Source organism: Orcinus orca, chromosome 5, assembly GCF_937001465.1.
Source record: "Orcinus orca chromosome 5, mOrcOrc1.1, whole genome shotgun sequence".
Classification (NCBI taxonomy): domain Eukaryota; kingdom Metazoa; phylum Chordata; class Mammalia; order Artiodactyla; family Delphinidae; genus Orcinus; species Orcinus orca.
Window position 1 is genome coordinate 78,193,715 of NC_064563.1, and position 18,783 is coordinate 78,212,497.

Below are 18,783 nucleotides of genomic sequence, written 5' to 3' on the forward strand. Positions count from 1 at the left end.
TTATCTCCAAAGGCAGCCCCTTTGCTTTTTGGAGAGATCATTGTTCTTTCTATAGAGCTGAAAATACAGATGTTCCTGCTGGTCCAGTGGTTAAGACTCCGAGCTTCCACTGCAGGGGGCACGGGTTCATTCCCTGGCGGGGAACTAAGATCCCGCATGCCGCATGACACGGCCAGATATGATAAAAATATAGAGCTGATAACTGTTCCTGAAACTTCCATCCACTGTTTTTATTTATGGCTCTTGATTGAACAAACTAAATAGTGGTAGTGCTTCAGATATTCAAAGCAAGCTATTAAGTTCTTGAGAGTTCATATTCCTAATAAATTTTACTAGTTATTCATAGAGTATGTAGTAGCAAGTCCTCCTAACCAATCTCTTTGCTTTAGCTTGGACACAAAGTATAAGCAAGTACTATTCATTGTACTACTAGTGACTGTACCTCTGTTAATTGCAACAGGAAATTACAGTAACTTTTTATTGGTAATGGTGAGGAACTACGAAACATTTTGACTCATATATCTTCTTCTCAACTAAAAACTCTACGTTTTGTTTTGTTTTTATTATGTAAATTAAAGCAAACCCCCAAACAGAATAGTATAATGAACTCCCATGACCCTTCACCCAGCTTCAGCACTTACCAGTATTCTCTTAATTCTGTTTCATATACTTCTACCCATTCCCCATCTTCCCACTGTTATTGTTACTTAAAAAAATTTTTTTGTAAGGTTTATATATACTGAAATGTAGCAAATGCAATCATGTATATTCATGTAAAACCCACAACTCTATCACAATATAGAACATTTTCAAGTCTCCAGAAAGTTCCTTCCTGTCCTGTGCCAGTCAGTCTCTCCCATCCACCCAAGGCTACTATTGTTCCTTTTTTCTTTTGGTATTAGATTTAGATTTCATATCAAATTAGTTTTGCCTATTCTAGAACTAAGCTTATATCAATGGAATTATATAATATGTAGTGTGATATGGTATATCGCATTGGATTTTCCAATAGTAAATCAATCTTGCATTTTTGGAATAGACGCTACTTGGTTATTATGTATTATCCTTTTAATACACTTACGAATTCAATTTGCTCATAGATTAAGGACTTTTGCATCTATGTTTATGAATGATGTTGGTTTATAGTTTCCTTTCTTAGTGAAGTTTTTGTTAGTTTTTTTTTTGAATTTTTGAGTTTTATTTTATTTATTTATTTATACAGCAGGTTCTTATTAGTTATCTATTTTATACATATTAGTGTATATATGTCAATCCCAATCTCCTAATTCATCCCACCACCCCACCCCCTGCCACTTTCCCCGCTTGGTGTCCATACGTTTGTTCTCTACATCTGTGTCTCTATTTCTGCCCTGCAAACTGGTTCATCTGTACCATTTTTCGAGGTTCCATATATACGCATTGATATACGATATTTGTTTTCTCTTTCTGACTTACTTCACTCTGTAAAACAGTGTGTAGATCCATCCACATCTCAACAAATGACCCAATTCCGTTCCTTTTTATGGCTGAGTAATATTCCATTGTATATATGTACCATATCTTCTTTATTCATTCATCTGTTGATGGACACTTAGGTTGCTTGCATAACCTGGCTATTGTAAATAGTGCTGCAATGAACACTGGGGTGCATGTGTCTTTTTGAATTATGGTTTTCTCTGGGTATATGCCCAGTAGTGGGATTGCTGGGTCATATGGTAATTCTAATTTTAGTTTTTTAAGGAACCTCCGTACTGTTCTCCATAGTGGCTGTACTAATTTACATTCCCACCAACAGTGCAAGAGGGTTCCCTTTTCTCCACACCCTCCCCAGCATTTGTTGTTTGTAGATTTTCTGATGGTGCCCATTCTGACTGGTGTAAGGTGATACCTCATTGTAGTTTTGATTTGCATTTCTCTAATGATTAGTGATGTTGAGCTTCTTGGCCATGTGTATGTCTTCTTTGGAGAAATGTCTATTTAGGTCTTCTGCCCATTTTTGGATTGGGTTGTTTGTTTTTTTAATATTGAGCTGCTTGACCTGTTTATATATTTTGGAGATTAATCCTTTGTCCATTGATTTGTTTGCAGATACTTTCTCCCATTCTGAGGGTTGTCTTTTCATCTTGTTTGCTGTTTCCTTTGCTTTGCAAAAGCTTTTAAGTTTCATAAGGTCCCATTTGTTTATTTTTATTTCCTTTACTCTAGGAGGTGGATCTGAAAAGATCTTGCTGTGATTTATGTCAGTGTTCTTCCTGTTTTCCTCTAAGAGTTTTATAGTGTCCAGTCTTACATTTAGGTCTCTAATCCATTTTGAGTTTATTTTTGTGTATGGTGTTAGGGAGTGTTCTAATTTCATTCTTTTACATGTAGCTGTCCACTTTTCCCAGCACCACTTATTGAAGAGACTGTCTTTTCTTTATTGTATATCCTTGCCTCCTTTGTCATAGATTAGTTGACCATTGGTGTGTGGGTTTATCTCTGGGCTTTCTATCCTGTTCCATTGATCTATATTTCTGTTTTTGTGCCAGTACCATATTGTCTTGATTACTGTAGCTTTGTATTATAGTCTGAAGTCAGGGAGTCTGATTCCTCCAGCTCTGTTTTTTTCCCTCAAGACTGCTTTGGCTATTCAGGGTCTTTTGTGTCTCCATACAGATTTTAAGATTTTTTGTTCTAGTTCTGTAAAAGATGCCACTGGTAATTTGATAGGAATTGCATTGAATCTGTAGATTGCTTTGAGTAGTATAGTCATCTTCACAATATTGATTCTTCCAATCCAAGAACATGGTGTATCTGTCCATCTGTTTGTGTCATCTTTGATTTCTTTCATCAGTGTCTTGCAGTTTCTGAGTACAGGTCTTTTACCTTCTTAGGTAGGTTTATTCCTAGGTATTTTATTCTTTTTGTTGCACTGGTGAATGGGACTGTTTCTTTAATTTCTCTTTCTGAGCTTTCGTTGATAGTGTATAAAAATGCAAGAGATTTCTGTGCATTAATCTTGTATCTTGCAACTATACCAAATTCATTGATTAGCTCTAGTAGTTTTCTGGTGGCATCTTTAGGATTCTCTATGTATAGTATCATGTCACCTGCAAACAGTGACAGTTTTACTTCTTTTCCAGTTTGTATTCCTTTTTATTTCTTTTTCTTCTCTGATTGCTGTGGCTAGGACTTCCAAAACTATGTTGAATAATAGTGGTGAGAGTGGACATCCTTGTCTTGTTCCTGATCTTAGGGGAAATGCTTTCAGTTTTTCACCATTGAGATTGATGTTTGATGTGGGTTTGTCGTATATGGCCTTAATGATGTTGAGGTAGGTTGCCTCTATGCCCACTTTCAGGAGAGTTTTTATCATAAATGGTGTTGAATTTTGTCAAAAGCTTTTTCTGCATCTATTGAGATGATCATATGGTTTTTATTCTTCAGTTTGTTAAAATGGTGTATCACATTGATTGATTTGTGTATATTGAAGATGCCTTGCATCCCTGGGATAAATGCCACTTGATCATGGTGTTTGATCCTTTTAATGTGTTGTTAGATTCTGTGCTATATTTTATTGAGGATTTTTGCATCTATATTCATCAGTGATATTAGTCTGTAAATTTTCTTTTTTTGTAGTATCTTTGTCTGGTTTTGGTATCAGGGTGGTGGTGGCCTCATACAATGAGTTTGGGAGTGGTCCTTCCTCTGCAATTTTTTGGAAGAGTTTGAGAAGGATGGGTATTAGCTCTTCTCTAAATGTTTCATAGAATTCACCTGTGAAGCCATCTGATCCTGGACTTTTGTTTGTTGGAAGATTTTTAATCACAGTTTCAATTTCATTACTTGTGATTGGTCTGTTCATATTTTCTATTTCTTCCTGGTTCAGTCTTGGAAGTTTATATCTTTCTAACAATTTGTCCATTTCTTCCAGATTGTGCATTTTATTGGCATAGAGTTGCTTGTAGTAGTCTGTTATGATGCTTTGTATTTCTGCGGTGTCCACTGTAACTTCTTCTTTTTCATTTCTAATTTTATTGATTTGAGTCCTCTTCCTCTTTTTCTTGATGAGTCTGGCTAAAGGTTTATCAGTTTTGTTTATCTTCTCAAAGAACCAGCTTTTAGTTTCCTTGACCTTTGCTCTTGTTTTCTTTGTTTCTCTTTCATTTATTTCTGCTCTGATGTTTATGATTTCTTTCTTTCTACTAACTTTGGGTTTTGTTTGTTCTTCTTTCTCTGTTTCCTTTAGGTGTAAGGTTAGATTGTTTATTTGAGATTGTTCTTGTTTCTTGAGGTAGGCTTGTATTGCTATAAGCCTCCCTCTTAGAACTGCTTTTGCTGCATCCGATAGGTTTTGGATCATTGTGTTTTCATTGTCATTTGTCTCTAAGTATTTTTTGATTTCCTCTTTGATTTCTTCAGTGATCTCTTGGTTACTTCGTAACGTATTGTTTAGCCTCCATGTGTTTCTGTTTTTTACGTTTTTTTCCCTATAATTGATTTCTAATCTCATAGCGTTGTCAGAAAAGATGCTTGACATGATTTCAGTTTTCTTAAATTTACTGAGGCTTTATTTGTGACCCAAGGTGTGATCTATCCTGGAGAATGTTCCGTGTGCACTTGAGAAGAAAGTGTAATCTGCTGTTTTTGTATGGAATGTCCTATAAATATCAATTAAATCTATCTGGTCTATTGTGTCATTTACAGCTTGTGTTTCCTTATTAATTTTCTGTGTGGATGATCTGTCCATTGGTGTAAGTGAAGTGTTACAGTCCCCCACTATTATTGTGTTACTGTCGATTTCCTCTTTTATAGCTGTTAGCAGTTGCCTTATGTATTGAGGTGCTCCTATGTTGGGTGCATATATATTGATAATTCTTATATCTTCTTCTTGGATTGTTCCCTTGATCGTTATGTAGTATCCTTCCTTGTCTCTTGTAACATTCTTTATTTTAAAGTCTATTTTATATGATATGGGTACTGCTACCCCAGCTTTCTTTTGATTCCCATTTGTATGGAATATCTTTTTCCATCCCCTCACTTTCAGTCTGTATGTGTCCCTAGGTCTGAAGTGGGTCTCTTGTAGACAGCATATACATGTGTCTTATTTGTATCCATTCAGTGAGCCTGTGTCTTTTAGTCGGAGCATTTAATCCATTCACGTTTAAGGTAATTATCGATATGTATGTTCCTGTGACCGTTTTCTTAATTGTTTTGGGTTTGTTTTTTTAGATCCTTTTCTTCTCTTGTGTTTCCCACTTAGAGAAGTTCCTTTAGCATTTGTTGTACAGCTGGTTTGGTGGTGCTGAATTCCCTTAGTTTTTGCTTGTCTGTAAAGCTTTTGATTTCTCCATCGAATCTGAATGAGATCCTTGCCGGGTAGAGTAATCTCGGTTGTAGGTTCTTCCCTTTCATCACTTTAAATATATCATGCCACTCCCTTCTGGCTTGTAGAGTTTCTGCTAAGAAATCAGCTGTTAACCTTATGGGAGTTCCCTTGTATGTTATTTGTCATTTTTCCCTTGTTGCTTTCAGTAATTTTTCTTTGTCTTTAATTTTTGTCAGTTTGATTACTGTGTGTCTCTGTGTGTTTCTCCTTGGGTTTACCCTGCCTGGGACTCTCTGTGCTTCCTGGACTTGGGTGGCTATTTCCTTTCCCATGTTAGGGATGTTTTCGACTATAATCTCTTCAGATATTTTCTCGGGCCCTTTCTCTCTCTCTTCTCCTTCTGGGACCCCTATAATGCAAATGTTGTTGCATTTAATGTTGTCCCAGAGATGTCTTAGGCTGTCTTCATTCTTTTTTCTTTATTCTGTTCTACGGCAGTGAATTCTACCATTCTGTCTTCCAGGTCACTTATCCGTTCTTCTGCCCCAGTTATTCTGCTATCGATTACTTCTAGTGTATTTTTCATTTCAGTTATTGTATTGTTCATCTCTGTTTGTTTGTTCTTTAATTCTTCTAGGTGTTTGTTCTTTAATTCTTCTAGGTCTTTATTAAACATTTCCTGCATCTTCTCGATCTTTGCCTCCGTTCTTTTTCTGAGGTCCTGGATCATCTTCACTGTCATTATTCTGAATTCTTTTTGTGGAAGGTTGCCTATCTCCACTTCATTTAGTTGTTTTTCTGGGGTTTTATCTTGTTCCTTCATCTGGTACAAAGTCCTCTGCCTTTTCATTTTGTATATCTTTCTGTGAATGTGGTTTTCCTTCCATGGGTTGCAGAATTGTAGTTCTTCTTGCTTCTGCTGTCTGCCCTCTGGTGGTGAGGCTTGTGCAAGCTTCCTGATGGGAGGGACTGGTGATGGGTAGAGCTGGTTGTTGCTCTGGTGGGCAGAGCTTAGTAAAACTTTAATCCACTTGTCTGCTGATGGGTGGGATTGGGTTCCCTCCCTGTTGTTTGGCCTGAGGCGATCTAGCACTGGAGCCTACCCGGCTCTTTGGTGGGGCTAATGGCAGACTCTGGGAGGGCTCACGCCAAGGAGTACTTCCCAGAACTTCTGCTGCCAGTGTCCTTGTCCCCATGGTGAGCCACAGCCACACCCCGCCTCTGCAGGAGACCCTCCAACACTAGCTGGTAGGTCTCATTTAGTCTCCCATGGGGTCACTGCTCCTTCCCCTGGGTCCTGATGCACACACTACTTTGTGTGTGCCCTCCAAGAGTGGAGTCTTTGTTTACCCCAGTCCTGTCAAAGTCCCGCAGTCAAGTTCCGCTAGCCTTCAAAGTCTGATTCTCTAGGAATTCCTCCTCCCATTGCCGTACCCCCAGGTTGGGAAACCTGACATAGGGCTCAGAACCTTCACTCCAGTTGGTGGGCTTCTGTGGCATAAGTGTTCTCCAGTTTGTGAGTCACCCACCCAGCAGTTATGGGGTTTGATTTTATTGTGATTATGCCCCTCCTACTGTCTCATTGCAGCTTCTCCTTTGTCTTCGGATGTGGGGTATCTTTTTTGGTGAGTTCCAATGTCTTCCTGTCGATGATTGTTCAGTGGTTAGTTGTGATTCCGGTGCTCTCACAAGAGGGAGTGAGTGCTTGTCCTTCTACTCTGCCATCTTCTTTGTTAGCTTTTAAAAATATTTATCTATCTATCTATCTATCTATCTATCTATCTTTGGCTAGAATGGGTCTTTGTTGCTGAGCACAGGCTTTCTCTAGTTGCTGTGAGTGGGGGCTACTTTTCATTGTGGTGCGCGGGCTTATCATTGCGGTGGCTTCTCTGTTGCAGAGCACAGGCTCTAGGCATGCGGGCCTCAGTAGTTGTGGTTCGCGGGCTCTAGAGCTCAGGCTCAGTAGTTGTGGCTCATGGGCTTAGTTGCTCTGCGGCATGTGGGATCTTCCCAGACCAGGGCTTGAACCCGTGTCCCCTGCATTGGCAGGCAGGTTCTTAACCACTGCACCACCAGGGAAGTCCCTTTGTTAGCTTTTAATAGCAGAATTATACTGGTCTTACATAATGAGTTGGGAAATTCTATCATGTATTTTCTAAAAGAAAATTTCTTCCTTAAATGTCTGGTATAATTCATAACTGAAACTGTCTGGATCTAGTGTTTGCTTTGTAGAGAGTTGTTTTTTAAATACTTTTATTGAGCTATAATTTATATGCCATAAAATTCACCCACTTAAGTGTCCAATTAAGTGATTTTTATAAATTTACAAATCTACAGAACCATCACCACAGTCCAGTTTTAGAACATTTCCATCACCCCAGAAAGATCCCTTGTGCTCATTTGCAGAAAACCCATGTTTTCACTCTGGCCCCAAGAAACCAGTATGTAGGGATAGATAAATCCAGTTTCTCTCATACAAGTCTATTCATAGTAACCATTTGATCTTATGTCAGTCTTGGTAACTTGTGTTTTTGAAGGACTTCATTTCATCTGAATTGTTAAATGTATTGACATAAAATTGTTCATAATAATTTATCCTTTTGTTGTCTATAGAATCTGAGTGATAGGCATGCTTTCATTTCTAATGTAATTTGGGTTTATTCTGTTTTATTGTAGTCCATTCTTTCTAAGGGCTTATTAAGTTTATTAATCATTTCATTTTATTTACAAATTTATTTATTTATTTATTTTTGACTGCATTGGGTCTTTGTTTCTGCACATGGGCTTTCTGTAGTTGTGGTGACCGGGGGCTACTCTTTGTTGCAGTGTGTGAGCTTCTCATTGCGGTGGCCTCTCTTATTGTGGAGCACGGGCTTGAGGCATGCAGGCTTCAGTAGTTGTGGCACGCGGGCTCAGTAGTTGTGGTTCATGGGCTTAGTTGCTCTGCGATATGTGGGATATTCCTGGACCAGGGCTCGAACCCATGTCCTCTGCATTGGCAGGCAGATTCTTAACCACTGTGCACCACCAGAGAAGTCCCTATTAATCATTTTAAATAGCCAACTGTTAGCTTTGGTAGTTTTCTTTAATTATTGTTTTCTATTTCATTGTTTCCTGTTCTTTATTATTTTTCCTTTCTACTTACTGTGGATTTACTTTGCTCATATTGTTAGGTGGAAACTTAGATCATTGTTTGTTTTTGTTTGTCTTTTTTGTTTTTAATGTTTATTTATTTATTCATTTATTTGGTTGCACCAGATCTTTGTTGTGGCAGGCAGGCTCCTTAGTTGTGACTCATGGGATCCTTAGTTGCGGCTCCCGGGCTCCTTAGTTGTGGCACGTGGGCTTCTTAGTTGCAGCTTGCAGGCTCCTTAGTTACGGCAGGTGAACTCTTAGTTGCGGCATGCATGTAGGATCTAGTTCCCTGACCAGGGATCGAACCTGGGCCCCCTGCATTGGGAGCATGGAGTCTTATCCACTGTGCCACCAGGGAAGTCCCAGATCATTGTTTTTTAGCCTTTTCTTTCTTCTCTACCATAAACATTTAATGACCTGTATTTCTCTCAAAGTACAACTGTAGCTACATTCCACAGATTTTGACACATTGTATTTTAATTATCACTTCATTCAAAGTGATAATTCATTTTTATTTTCCCTGGTAATTTTTTCTTTGATCCCTGGATTATTAAAAATGTTTAAAATATAATTTCTAAATATGTGGTCCTTTTCTAGATATCTTATTGATTTCTAATTTAGAGGTACCTTCTGTAAGATTTCAGTTCTTTGAAATTTGAGATTGTTTTATTTATACCTCAGCATGCGCTCTATCCTGCTAAACTTTTCTGTGTACTAGTAAAGAATATATATTCTATAGGTATTGAGTATAGCTTTCTATACATGTCAAAAAGGTGAGGTGATTGATGGTACACTTCAGATTTCTATATTCTTTTTTTATACAATTTTTAAAGGTTATATTCCATTTGCAGTTATTACAAAATATTGGCTACAGATTTGTATATTCTTAAAATGTTTTGTCTAAGAGAGTCTTTAAAAATTTCTAAGATTATAAATGTCTTTTTTCTTCCTTTAGTTCTGTCAGCTTTTGCTTCATGGATTTTGAATCTATTGTTAGGTACATTCACAGTTGTAATTATGTATTTCTGAGGTATTAACCCCTTATTATTATAAAATATTACTCTTTATTTCTGGTGATACTCTCTGTCTTGAAGTCTGCTTTGCTGATATTAGTATAGCCATTTCACCTTGCTTACGATTAGAATTTTCCATCCTTTTATCGATACATTTCACTTGTCTGTGGGGTTCGTGCGCATGCTGCGTGTGTGTGTGTGTGTGTGTGTGTTTGCTTTAGGGATTACAATATGTATCTTTTGCTTATTACAAATATTTAATGTTAATATTGCCTTATCATACTGACTAGGACCTTCATTATAATATTGAATACAAGTGGTGAGAGTAGACATCTTTCCATTGTTCTTGATCTTAGGGGGAAAACATTCAGTCTTTCACTATTAAGAGTATTAGTTGCATGGAACACTACTCCGCTTTAAAAAAGAACAAAATTTTTCTATTATCAGCAACATGGAGGAACTTGGAGGGCATTATGCTAAGAGAAATAAGTCAGACAGAGAAAGGCAAATACTGTATGATATCACTTATATGTGGAATCTAAAAAATGCAACAAACTAGTGAATATAACAAGAAGGGAGCGGACTCACAGATACAGAGAACAAACTAGTGGTTACCAGTGAGGGGGGTGAGAGGGGAGAACTACAAACTACTGAGTATAAGATAGGCTTAAGGATGTATTGTACAACACAGGGACTATAGCCAATATTTTATAATAATTGTAAATTGAAAGTAACCTTTCAAAATTGTATTAAAAATTTTTTTTTCTTTTTTGCTGCGTTGGGTCTTCACTGCTGCGCGTGGGCTTTCTCTAGTTGCGGTGAGCAGGGACTACTCTTCGTTGCAGTATGCGGGCTTCTCATTGAGGTGACTTCTCTTGTTGTGGAGCATGGGCTCTAGTTGCACGGGCTTCAGTAGTTGTGGCACACGGGTCCTAGAGCACGCGGGCTTCAGTAGTTGCAGCGTGTGGGTTCAGTAGTTGCAGCACATGAGCTTCAGTAGTTGTGGCACGTGGGCTTAGTTGCTTCGCAGCATGTGGGATCTTCCTGGACCAGGGATCGAACCTGTGTTCCCTGTATTGGCAGGTGGATTCTTAACCACTGCGCCACAGGGAAGTCCCTATAAAAAATTTTAATGCAAAGAAAAGTATTAGTTTGTAGATTTTTGGTAGATGTGCCTTATCAGGTTAAGAAAATTACTTTTTGTTTCTAGTCTGCTGACAGTTTTTGTCATGAATGGTTGTTTAATTTTATTAAATGTCTTTTCTGTATCAATTGTTATAATCATGTAGCTTTTCTTCTTTATTCTTTTGATATTGTGAGTTACATTGATTGATTTTTTGAATGATGAACTAGGCTTGCATCCCCCTGAGATAAAACCCCACTTGATCATAATGTATTACCCTTTTTACATTTTGCTGGATTTCATTTGCTAGTGTTTTTTTGATGATTTTTCATATGTATTCATTAAGGATATTGGTTTGTAGTTGTTTTTTTTTTTCCTTCTGTAGCTTTGTTGGGATTGGTATTAGGGCAGTGCTGGCCTTATAGAATGAATTGGGAAATATTTCTTCCTCTTCTACTTTCAGAAAGAGTTTGTATACAAGCAGTATTGTTTCTTCCTTAAATGTTTAGTAGAATTCATGAATGGAGATATCTCAGCCTGGAATTTTCTTTATTGGAGTGTTATAAACTATGAACTTATTTTCTTTAATAGATATTGGACTATTGAGGTTATCTATTTCTTCTTGATTGTGTTTTGGTAAGTCATATCTTTCAAAGAATTTCATTTCATCAAAGTTGTCAAATTTATGGAAATACAGTTTTCTTAATGTTCCCATTTGATCTTTTAAATGTCTGTAAAGGGTTCTGAGTTACCAATTCTAATGTGTCAAGGGTTTTCCATACATCACCAAGCCACTCTCCAACATCAGGTGAGTGTCCCACAATTCAACTCAATTCTGACACTGTCTACCCAGAGATAGCATCAGATTCCACAGGTTAAGAGTTCAGACCTACAGCATTGCCCCTTCTCCCCCATTTGATCCAATGTAAGTCCAGGGGGTTACCTGTGCTTCTGACCAACCAGCTATCGGAAGTTCCAACAACCCCCTCTTTGGTTTTGATTAATTTGCTAAAGAGGCTCACAGAGCTCAGAGAAAATGTTTACTTACTAGATTACTGGTTTATTATAAGAGAATGTAGCTCAAGAACAGTCAGGTGGAAGAGATGTATAGGGCAACGTATGGAGAAAGGGCACAGAGCTTCTGTGCTTTCTGAACATGTCACTCTCCCGGAATCTCCATGTGTTCACCACCCTGGAAGCTCTCCAAACCCCATCATTTTGGTTTTTAGGTAGGCATTACATAGATATAATTGATTAAATCATTGGGCATTGGTGGTTGAACTTGATCTCCAGCCCCTCTCCTCTCCTCAGAGGTTAGAGGGGGTGGAAAGGACTGAAAGTTCCAATCTTTTATTCACATACTTGGCTCCACTGGTAACCAGTCTCCACCCTTAGGTGCTTCCAAAAGTTACCTCATTAACATGACAAAAGACACCTGATCACTTTTATCATTTAGGAAATTCCAGAGGTCTTAGGAAATTCCAAAAATGTGACAAAGACCAAATATATATATTTTTATTATAAATCACAATATCACAGTCTGTAAAGTCTATAGTGATATGCCCTGTTTCATTCTTGATATTGGTAATTGGTGTCTGCTCTCTTAGTCTGCTTAGAGATATATCAATTGTATTGATCTTCTCAAAGAACCACCACTTGGTTTCATTGATTTTTCTCTATCATTTTTCTGTTTTCCTTTTAATTGATTTCTGTTCTTTATTATTTACTTTCTTCTGCTTTCTTTGAGTTTAATTTGCCCTTCATTTTCTAATTTCTTAAGATGGAAGCTTAGGTCATTAATTTGAGATTATTTTTTCTAATATAAGTATTTAAAGTTATAAATTTCTAAACACTAATTACATTACACAAATATTAATTGCTGGGCTTCTCTGGTGGCCCAGTGGTTGAGAATCTGCCTGCCAATGCAGGGGACACGGGTTCAATCCCTGGTCTGGGAAGATCCCACATGCCGCAGAGCAACTAAGCCCATGCACCACAACTACTGAACCTGTGCTCTAGAGCCCATGAGCCACAACTACTGAGCCCTTGTGCCGCAACTACTGAAGCCCGCGTGCCTAGAGCCCATGCTCCACAATGAGAGAAGCCACAGCATTGAGAAGCCTGCACCGCAAAGAAGAGTAGCTCCTGCTCGCTGCAACTAGAGGAAGCCCGCACGCAGCAACAAAGACCCAACACAGCCAAAAATAAATAAATAAATTTATTTTAAAAAATATTAATTGCTTATAATCTTATCATCATTCAATTAAAAATATTTTCTGATCTCCTTTGTGACTTCATCTTCAACCTAAGGATAATTTAAAAGTTTGTTGTTCAGGAATTCCCTGGCGGTTATGGCTCTGAGTTTTCACTACAGGGGGCACAGTGAATCCCTTGTCAGGGAACTAAGGTCCCGAAGGCCTCATGGTGCGGCACAAAAAAAAAAAAAAAAAGTTGGATTTTCTAATATTTGGAGATTTCCCAGTTATCTTTACCTAATTGCATTTTAGTTTAATTTAGTTATGGATAGCAAACATCCTTTGTATGATTTCAGTTTTTTGTATTTCTTAAGGATTGTTTTATAGTAAAATATGTTTTATAGCCAAAAATGTAACCAGGTTAACGTTCTGTGTGTACTTGAGAAGAATGTACATTCTGCTGATGTTGGGGCAGGTGGTTCTATAAATGTCATTTAGGTCAAGTTAGTTATAGTGCTGCTCAGGTCTCCCATGTCCTTACTGATTTTCTGTCTACTTGTGTTGATTACTGAGATAGGAATGTTGAAGTCACCAGCTATAATTGTGGATTTGTTTACTTCTCCTTTCAGTTTTCAGTTTTTGCTTCACGTATTTTGCAGCTCTGCTGTTAGGTGTTTACATATTTTACATTGTTATTTTTTTGTGAATTGACCCATTTAGCATTACATACTGCCCCTCTCTTTATTCCTGGTAATTAATACTCCTTGTTTTGAAATATACTTTGTCTAATACTAATATAGCCACTCTGGCTTTCTTTTGATTAGTGTTTACATGATGTGTGTTTTTCCATCCTTATACTCTCTATTTCTCTGTGTCTTTATCGTTAAAATGGACTTCTTATAGATAGCAAATAGTTGCATCTTGCTCTCTCTAGTGACAGTCTCTGCTTTCTAACAAGAATGTTCAGTCCTTTTACATTTAATGTTTACATTTAATGTGATTTTTGACATGGTTGAGTTTGGATTGGCAGTTTAGCTATTTTTTTCTCTTTGTTTCACTTGACTGTTTGTGCCTTCTGTTTTTTAGTATTCTATTTTAATTCCTTTGTTTACTTTTTAGCTGTATCTCTTTGCTTTACTTTTTAAATTGAGGTGTAATTAACCAACAGTAAAATGCAATATATTTTTGAATGTTTGCTCTATTGATTATAATATGTATCTTGAATTTATGACATCTACTTAAAGTTTATAGTCATGTTAAATACGGGAACTTTTCAACAGTATAGTGTCACTATTTCCTTGTCCTTTTGCTATTACCATAATATATAATAACTCTACATATAACTCTCACAATTGCAATTTTATAATTTTAGTTTTAAACAGTTAATGTCTCTAAAGAAATGAAAAGAAGAAAAGAAATATGTGTATAATTGTGTTGAAGGTCTCCAAACCACCCCAGGTTTGGTGATTTGCTGGAAGGACTCATAGGACTCAGCATATAGTTGTACTCACAGCTAAGATTTATTACAGTGAAAGGATACATATCAAGCACGATCAGTAAAAAGAAATGGCTCCCGGAGCAAAAACTGAAGGAAACCGGACACAAGCTTCTGATGAAATAAAATGTGTATTTTAAGGCAGGACAAGAAAATTTAAACATAAAGTTCTGTCTCTGTGTCCGTTTGGGCCTCCTCCCTCCCTCCTTGTGTGCATCTGAATTACACATTAACCAGACCTCCTCAAAGATGGGAATGCCTGCTGGATCATAAAGATCGATTTTTTTCCCCTTTCTTCTGGCACTAGCAATGTAATTTTTTAAAAGAATACCATTCTTTCCCAACTCTGTAGCGGGCCGTAGTGACTTACTGTTGTTCTCTTTGCCTTTGTACGTGCTTACCTGGACTATATATCTTTGGTGAACTTTATGTAAAATATCAGTATGTCACTTTGATGTATGATTCTTTGTCTTGAGAATGTATATGACTGTGCCTTTGACTTCTAACGGGCATAACAGTTCTCAGAACTTCTGAGAGTCTATCTCCCAGGTTATAATCCTCAGTTTGGCCCAAATTAAATACCCTTTTCTCTTCTTAACTTGATTGTTAGTTGAATTTTTGTTGACATTTCCAAGAATCCTCTCCTAGTGGAGTCACATAGGACATGCTTAATCCGTTTAGCAGTAACTTGTAAGAACAAGCACAAATTGTTGTCTACAGGGAAGCTCGTCTGAGTCTAGGAGTCCAGGGTTTTTATTGGAGACGGTTCATGTAGGCACAATTTCAGTCACTAACATTCCTGACTCTGAGAAGTAAACAGATGTTCAGCATAAACTGTATTATTTCTGTTAACAGTTTGGGCACAATGAGACTGCCTTATTGCTTAGGGAAGTTTTATGTCAGTGTAGGGACAGTTTACCATTCAAATTCTGGGACCAGTGAAAAGTCAAACTTGCAAGCAGGTCTTTCTAAAGATAGTAGTCTTAGGCCTGCTATGTTAACTGTTTTCTACACAATAGACTTTTGTATTTACTTATCTAACATTTCCACTTGTCCACATTCCTTCCTACAGATCTTGTATATAGTGAATGTGTTCCCTCAAAATTCATATGTTGAAAGGCTAACTCTCAATATAATGGTTAGGAGATGGGGTCTTTGGTAGATGATTAGGTCATGAGGGCAGAGCCCTTATGAATGAGATTAATACTCTTATGAAAGAGCTCCTTGCCCCTTCTGCCAGAGGATACAACCAGACTATGGCCTTAAGAAACAAGAAGTGAGCCTTCACCAGGCACCCAGTCTTCTGGCGCCTTGATCTTGGACTTGTCAGCCTCCAGAACTCTGAGAAGTAAATTTCTGTTGTTTGTTAGCCACCCAGTTTATGGTATTCTGTTATAGAAGCCTGAACTAAGACAAGATCCAAGTTACCCTCTAGTGTCATTTCCATTACCATGAAGAACTTCCTTTAGTGTTTCCTGTAGTGGAGGTCTGCTGGTGATGAATTCTCTCAATTTTTGTTTATCTGAAATATCTTTATTTCCTCTTCATTTTTGAAGGGTAGTTTCATTGGAGATACACTTCAGTATTGAATATCTTTCTTTTAGTGCTTTAACTATTTGTTCCATTGTCTTCTCATCTTCATTTTTTTAAATTAAAGACTATTATTTATTTATTTATTTTGGCTGTGTTGGGTCTTCGTTGCTGCACACGGGCTTTCTGTAGTTGTGGCGAGTGGGGGCTACTCTTCATTGAGGTGCGCAGGCTTCTCGTTGTGGTGGCTTCTCTTGTCGTGGAGCAGGGGTTCTGGGCACATGGGCTTCAGTAGTTGTGGCATGTGGGTTCAGTAGTTGTGGCTTGCGGACTCTAGAGTGCAAGCTCAGTAGTTGTGGCTCACGGACTTAGTTGCTCCGCAGCATGTGGGATCTTCCTGGACCAGGGCTCGAACCTGTGTCCCCTGCATTGGCAGGCAGATTCTTAACCACTGCACCACCAGGGAAGCCCTTAAAGACTATTTTTTAAAAGCAGTTTTAGATTCACTGCAAAATTGTGAAGAAGGTACAGAGATTTCCCAAATACTCTGTTCCTCCTCACATGCATAGGCTCCCCTATTATCAACATCCCCAACCAGAGTGGTATGTTTGTCATAATTGATGAAACTATATTGACATATCATAGTCACCCAAAGTCCATAGTTTACATTAGGATTTACTCTTTGTGTTGTACATTCTATGTGTTTGGACAAATGTATAATACAAATGTATAACGACATGTAGCCATCATTACAGTATCATACAGGTCCACTGCCCTCAAAATCCTCTGTGCTCTATTAATCCCTCACCCCTCTATCCCTGGCAAACAGTGAACTTTTTACTGTGTCCATAGTTTTGCCTTTTCCAGAATGTCATATAGTTGGAATCATATAGTATGTAACCTTTTCAGATTGGCTTATTTCACTTACTGATATGCATTTAAGGTTCCTCCATGTCTTTTCCTGGCTTAATAGCTCATCTTTTTAGCTCTGAATAATATTCCATTGTCTGGATGTACCACTGTTTATTTATCCACTCACCTCTTGAAGAACATCCTGGCTGCTTCTAAGTTGTAACAATTATGAATAAAGCTGCTATAAACATCCATGAACAGGTTTTTGTTTGGATATAAGTTTGTAACTCATTTGTGTAAATACCAAAGAGCATGATTGCTGGGTGGTTATGGTAAAAGTATGTTTAGTTTTGTAAGAAACTGCCAAACTGTCTTCCAAGGTAGCTGTACATTTTGCATTCCCACCAGCAATGAATGAGAGTTCTGTTGCTCCACATCCTTGGCAGCATTTGGTATAGTATGTGTTCCAGATTTGGGCCATTCTAATAGGTGTATAGTGATATTTTGTTGTTTTAATTTGCATTTCCCTGATGACGTATAATGTGAAACGTCTCTCTGTATGTTTATTGGCCGTCTATATACCTTCTTTGGTGAGGTGTCTATTAAGGTTTTTGGCCCATGTTTTACTTGGATTGTTCATTTTCTTTTTCTTTCTTTTGGCCGCGCTGGGCATGGCATGTGGGATCTTAGTTCCCCGAAAAGGGATCGAACCCGGGCCCTCTGCATTGGAAGCGCAGAGTCTTAACCACTGGACCGCCAGGGAAGTCTCTCATTTTCTTACTGTTGAGTTTTAAGAGTTCTTTGTATATTTTGGATAATAGTCCTTTATCAGATTTGTCTTTTGCAAATATTTTCTCCCAGTCTATGGCTTGTCTTCTTATTCTCTTGATGTTAACCCTCATTGAGCAGAAGTTTTTAATTTTAATAAAGTTGAAATTATCAGTTATTTCATTCATGGATCGTACCTTTAGTGTTATATCTAAAAAGTCATCACTATATCCAAGGACATCTGGTTTTTCTCCTATGGTATCTTCTAAGAGTTTTATATAGTTTTGTGTTTTACATTTTAGGTCTATATTCCATTTTGAGTTAATTTTTCTGAAAGATGTAAGGTCTGTCTCCAGATTCATTTTTTTTTCCCATGTGAATATCCAGTTGTTCCAGCAGCATTTGTTGAAAAGACCATCTTTGTTCCATTGTATTGCTTTTTTTCCTTTGTCAAAGATCTGTTGAATATACTTATGTGGGCCTATTTCTGGGCTCTCTATTCTGTTCCATTGGTCTATTTGTTTCTTCTTTTGCCAGTACCACACTGTCTTGATAATGTAACTTTATAGTAAATCTTGAAGTCAGGTAGTGTCAGTCCTCCAACTTTGTTTTTTTCTTCAACATTTTGTTGGCTATTCTTGGTCTTTTGCCATCTATATAAACTTTGGAATTAGTTTGTTGATATGCACAATGTAACTTGCTGGGATTTTGATTGGGATTGCATTGAATCTATAGATGAAGTTGGGAAGAACTGACATCTTGATAATTTTGAGTCTTCCTATCCATGAGCATGAACTGTCTCTCAATTTATTTAGTTCTTGTATTTTTTCTGGGTATTACACTTGAAATTTAGTTTACTAATTTTAAGTTGGGACCTCAATTAACTAATCTATACATTTTTTTCAAATCTGTTCCTTTTTTTTAGGTCATAAATAAGGTCCATCTTAAGGCAAATCATATTATAAAGAGAGATGTTAATGAACATTTAAGAATCAAGACTGTCTACGATAAAAGTATTGAAGAGTAAGTACATCATTATTTGTCATCTTTTTTTTTTTTTTTTTTTTTTTGCAGTACGCAGGCCTCTCACTGTTGTGGCCTCTCCCGTTGCGGAGCACAGGCTCCAGACGTTTAGGCCCAGCAGCCATGGCTCACGGGCCCAGCCGCTCCGCGGCATGTGGGATCCTCCCGGACCGGGGCACGAACCCGTGTCCCCTGCATTGGCAGGCAGACTCCCAACCACTGCGCCACCAGGGAAGCCCCTGTCATCTTTTTTTATTAAGAATCAAACTATTGAAAATATTTGCATCTGTTACCTGGAGTTCTATAAATGCAAGTAGATGCTAGTGTACCCTCAAAATGGA

General features: G+C 37.7%; 1 protein-coding gene across 4 annotated transcripts in view; it reads left to right on the forward strand.

The window, feature by feature from the left end:
* Positions 1 to 18,783, forward strand: part of LMLN (leishmanolysin like peptidase) — a 79,166-nt gene that overhangs the window by 1,698 nt on the left and 58,685 nt on the right. For all 4 annotated transcript variants that reach the window (XM_033403852.2, XM_033403853.2, XM_004278805.3 and 1 more), the window contains exon 2: positions 18,345 to 18,442. In XM_033403852.2, coding sequence (XP_033259743.1) covers positions 18,345 to 18,442 — 98 coding nt within the window. The remainder of the gene's footprint in view (positions 1 to 18,344; positions 18,443 to 18,783) is intronic.